Genomic DNA, 4,294 nt, shown 5'->3' with positions numbered 1-4,294 from the left:
TCGCAGGCGCGCTGTCACGCTCTGTTGTGCAGTGTCCGCGGCACTGGAGGACCTGCTGCAGACGCAGGTGGGCGGGCCCGCCTGGGTGCGCGCGCTGGCCAAGGTGGGGTTGCTCTTCAACGCCGTGTGCCAGCTCGGGCTGCTGGTCGCCTTCGGCGTCAACCTGGACCGCGGCTCCATGGACCGCGCTGCCGTCGCGCTCTTTTTCTTCCTCGGCTTCTTCTGCATCATGTACGGCCTCTGGGTGAGTGTGGCCGCGCGGTGGCTGAACCGACTTTAGAAGAGAGTACAAGAATTCTGGAGCTTCAAAAGTATCAGGATGGTCACTGAACTCAAGGAGCCGCCCTGGATATTTGAAGCCCGGGCTCCCTATAGATGGACTCCACTGACCATCCTGATCTGATACTTTTGGAACTACATCATAATAATGCCCCCATAAAGCAGCCTTCCCACGGCCATGGTCCTGAAACCCATGGGCCTTAAAAGACCTGTTGGTACACGGGGTTGTGCGGGTTGCCTCCACTCCCGGGTCGTGAGCTTCTGACACGGGCGGGAAATATACGTGCGTGCCGTGGCACCTGGTCCTGTCCAGCCCCCCACCGTCCGGGCGCGGTCAGCTCCCCCGGCAAACTACCTTATGCATGCGCGGGCGTGCCGCACAACTAAGTTTCTTTTCTGTGACCGAGTCCTGATGTGGTCACCAGTGGGATCGTTTGCCCAGGTCAGCGACCGGACGGTCTGCGTGTCAGACGAAAGCATGGCGCGCCTTTCTTCTTATTTGTTTTGTTTTTTAAACACCTCCCGCATGGAAAAAGAAGCTAAAAAAGTGACAGGCTAAAGTGTCTTAAACGTGTAAAAAAAGTATACCTAAAATATGAAAAAAGTATGCCGAAAGTGCCAACAAAGTGTTGCAGTCCCAATCTGCTATACTTTAAGTATACTCTTCACAAAAGTATTCCCAAAAGTGTCATTTGGAGATACTTATTTACATGCGGGATAGTTCTGAGACTTTTTTTTTTGTTGTTTTTTGTCATTTTTTCGTTGCTTTTAAGCACAACGTGCAACTACTTCAAGCTTTTGAGACTGGAGTATTATTTGTTCCGCCGTATCATGTTTCTCTCTCTTTAAAAAAAAAACCGGCAAATATACATCAAGATTTTTACAGTAAAGTGTGTTATACACAAGGGGATCCGCCTGCCCCGTCTGAAAGCTGAAACGCAGCAAGAATGCGGGGAACAAGAAAGCGGGTCACCATGTGAATAAGGCATAGTGAGTGATTTCCGTTCTGTTTTTCCGCGCATTCTTCTTCTTTCCAGCTTTGCCGGAATACTTTATTGCCATATGTTGAGATCCTGCTTCCATCAGACCCGCGGCGTGTGTGACGAGGCCATGCGCCGCAGCCTGGTGCCGCTCCTGGAGGTGGCGCGGACCATCGAGACGGACGCCCTCGCGCCCGGCGGGCTCGGGGCCCTCTACGAGAGCGCGGGCCTGCGGCGGATGCGGCGGCTGGACAGCGTCATGCCGCACCTCGTCCGGATGGTGTGGTGGCAGGTGGAGATCAAACTGACTAGGAATGTAAATTCTCAACAAAATATTTGAAAAAACCAAAACAACAACTTTCATTGAATTTTAACAAGCAGGGGAAAATGGAAAAATCCTGCAAAATTGTTAAGATTCTTTTGTTTATCTTTTTTTTTGAAGCATACTAAATAAGTAAAGTAATGAATGTTTTTGAAATATTGACTAAAATATTCTAGTCGGCACACCTGAACCCTGTTTACAACCGCCGCTGTCCTCACAGGCGCCCACGGTGGCCTTTCTGCTGACGACCCTGTTCGTGGTGACGGGGCGCTACCCAGTGCCGCACTGGCCCGAGGGCAGCCACGGCCGCGACCTGGTGGAGCACGGCACTGTCGCGCTGCACTTCGTGCTCATCGTCTTCGGCGGCCGCATCTTCCTGGTGGTGTGCGGCTTGCACTGGATGAGCTCGCTGTGCATGGACTGCTGCCTGCACCTGCTCGCCGACCGGGCCGCGCGCGCCGCCTCCTGGACCGAGCTGGTTGTCGTCGTGCGCCTGCATCAGCGCCTGCAGGCGGGCTTCGTCAGCGTGCAGGTACACGACTTTTACGTCGGATTTCACTGAATGCCCGAGAATGCCCAGAACTCGCGTTAGTATGTGATAAATCGTCATGGCACTTTCTTAAGACATGTGCAAAGAATTTGCTGATTCTTAATGAGTTAGTAGATATGTAGTATGCATGCATTGCATACTACTTCGATTTCTTGCCGGACAATTTTTTTTTCAATTTTTATTTTCGTCATCTAAATCGGAAGACGTACTTTGCACTGTCTTTCCACACCCAGAGAACCATTTAGTTCACACAACTAAATCAGGGTAGTAAGAAAGAAAATTTAGTTCCTAAAACCGACTAAAATTTAGTAACCCAAGTTTTAACTAAATATAGTCGCACCAATCAAATTACGTCATGTACACTAAATTATTTCATTGCCACGGATAAATTTTGGTAGCTAAAATGTCGTCGGTTTTGAATTAGTTTTCTGGACTAAACGGTCTTCTGGGTGCACCTCTTAGGGCTTCTTCGCCGAGGACCTGTCCGTGATGGCGCGCCTGATCCTCTTCTTCGGGCTGATCGGCGCGCTTCGTATTGCGTTTGGCGTCAAGGACATCAACAACATTGTGATTCTGACCATCGTCTACTCGTACATAGTCATCGTGTGCATTGCGGGTGAGATGCAGGAGTCGGCCGGGGACGAGTTCCATCACGTCATCTGCGGCTGCCCCTGGGAGTCCTGGCGGGCCGCGGACCAGGGCAAGTTCCACCTGCTTCTGGGACGCACCGTGAAGCCGGCGCAGGTACGGTCACCAACTGCTTCACGGTAAACAAAACCTCGTTTCTTAACACTTGAATAGCTACTAGCTTCAATATAGACACTCCGATACAAAAATCTAGAAGTTGATTGTAGCGATGAGGCTATGACCGTGTGGTAACAAACTTCCAGCTGTAATGTTGTAGCCCAAAGTGAGGAATGGAATTTCGATTTTCGGAAAGCACGTCGATTCGGCGTCGAATTCGACAGTTGGTTGATTTGCGGACAAAAACAAACCAATGTCGATTTCGACCATTTAAACATCGATATTGCGCTCACTGGTGTTGTGTGTAAACTTTAAAAAAACATCAAGTGGAAACACTGTCTCAGGTTAAATTTCGATCTCACCAATCGACTTCAGCCGAATTCAGGGTATCTATTAGAGTTGTTCACTATGACATTTTGTTTTTGGCCCTTCTCTCTTGTTTTTGCCGTGCTTCCTTAATCTTTAGAGCTTTATTCTGCAGCACGCCATGAAACTGAACGTGCTTCTTAAATCGTGCAGGTGCGGTTTCGCTACTTTGGGGCCATGAAGTTGGACACGCTCTCTACCATATTCAACAACATGTTCAAGTACACGCAGGTGCTAAGTGCGAGCCTCGGCGGCAAGAAGTGGACCACGGAATAGAATTAAATAATAATTTATTTACTTTTGTAATAAAAAAAATAAAGGGGGGACTCTCAAATATTTAGCGAGTACATTCGATAATATTTACTTGACGTATCGATTTCCACTGTTAATTTTAACTGTTTTCGTATACGAACACGCTGGTCTCACGCGTTGACTGTCGTGTGAAGAGACGATAGCACGACACACGATATGTAGCTCACTCGGGCGAATAACGCCATCTAGACGGCGGAGTTTGGCGGTGTGGCGCAACCGTTACCGTTAGGGCGCGTACAGGGCCCTGTTGTTAAGGCCGTATCGGTGCCCAATCGTTTGACCGCCAGAGCTTCGCTCGGCTTTGCATGCACTTGTTTCTGGAGCGAAGGGCCTGGGCCGCGCCGCGCTTGGGCTCACTGGCACCGGCAGGGCGACGACTGCGGGCCGTGCCGCGGCCGCCACACGGCGTCCTCCCACCCAGCGCTGCCGACGTGCGCGCCGAGGCCCACCGGACCTCGGCCATCATGCTTCTGGTGAGCGTGAAACAAACAGTTTGCCGCTTCCTTTCCGTTGATTGTCGATAGGCGAGCCGCCCTGGTGTCGTGTAGCTGCAGGTGGTCCTTCTGTGGTCCCTCTCGTGCATAACGGGCGCGCAGCAGCAGGCCGCCGCGGACAGCCACGGCGATGACGCGACGACCCACCGTGAACTCTCCCTGGAGGCGTTGGAGGCCATGCCCGTGAACTGTGAGTGTCTACGAGAAAACACCCCTTGGTACACCCTGGGCTTTTTACCTCACCTTT

At 51.1% G+C, this 4,294-nt stretch overlaps 2 protein-coding genes across 5 annotated transcripts in view; both read left to right on the top strand.

Annotated features, from left to right (window-relative positions):
• Positions 1-3,551, top strand: part of LOC127750251 (uncharacterized) — a 6,627-nt gene extending 3,076 nt beyond the window's left edge. Inside the window, exons 3-7 of the mRNA XM_052271359.1 lie at positions 104-244; positions 1,366-1,551; positions 1,802-2,113; positions 2,594-2,875; positions 3,395-3,551. Coding sequence (XP_052127319.1) covers positions 104-244; positions 1,366-1,551; positions 1,802-2,113; positions 2,594-2,875; positions 3,395-3,517 — 1,044 coding nt within the window. The 3' untranslated portion in view covers positions 3,518-3,551. The remainder of the gene's footprint in view (positions 1-103; positions 245-1,365; positions 1,552-1,801; positions 2,114-2,593; positions 2,876-3,394) is intronic.
• A 168-nt stretch (positions 3,552-3,719) lies between these two features.
• LOC113216052 (brachyurin-like) overlaps positions 3,720-4,294 on the top strand; it is a 2,602-nt gene continuing 2,027 nt past the window's right edge. The window contains exons 1-2 of one of the 4 annotated variants that reach the window (XM_052271361.1): positions 3,720-4,026; positions 4,102-4,237. In XM_052271361.1, the coding sequence (XP_052127321.1) occupies positions 3,859-4,026; positions 4,102-4,237 (304 nt within the window). In that variant the 5' untranslated portion in view covers positions 3,720-3,858. Of the gene's footprint in view, positions 4,027-4,081; positions 4,238-4,294 lie in introns of those variants that run through there. The other 3 variants (XM_026435752.2, XM_026435751.2, XM_052271362.1) reach the window with 3 other exon arrangements.

This window comes from Frankliniella occidentalis, unplaced genomic scaffold (assembly GCF_000697945.3).
Source record: "Frankliniella occidentalis isolate FOCC.00 unplaced genomic scaffold, Focc_3.1 Scaffold158, whole genome shotgun sequence".
In the NCBI taxonomy this organism is placed as follows: domain Eukaryota; kingdom Metazoa; phylum Arthropoda; class Insecta; order Thysanoptera; family Thripidae; genus Frankliniella; species Frankliniella occidentalis.
Note: the sequence above shows the minus strand (reverse complement) of the source record. Positions and strands in the feature narration are given on the sequence as shown.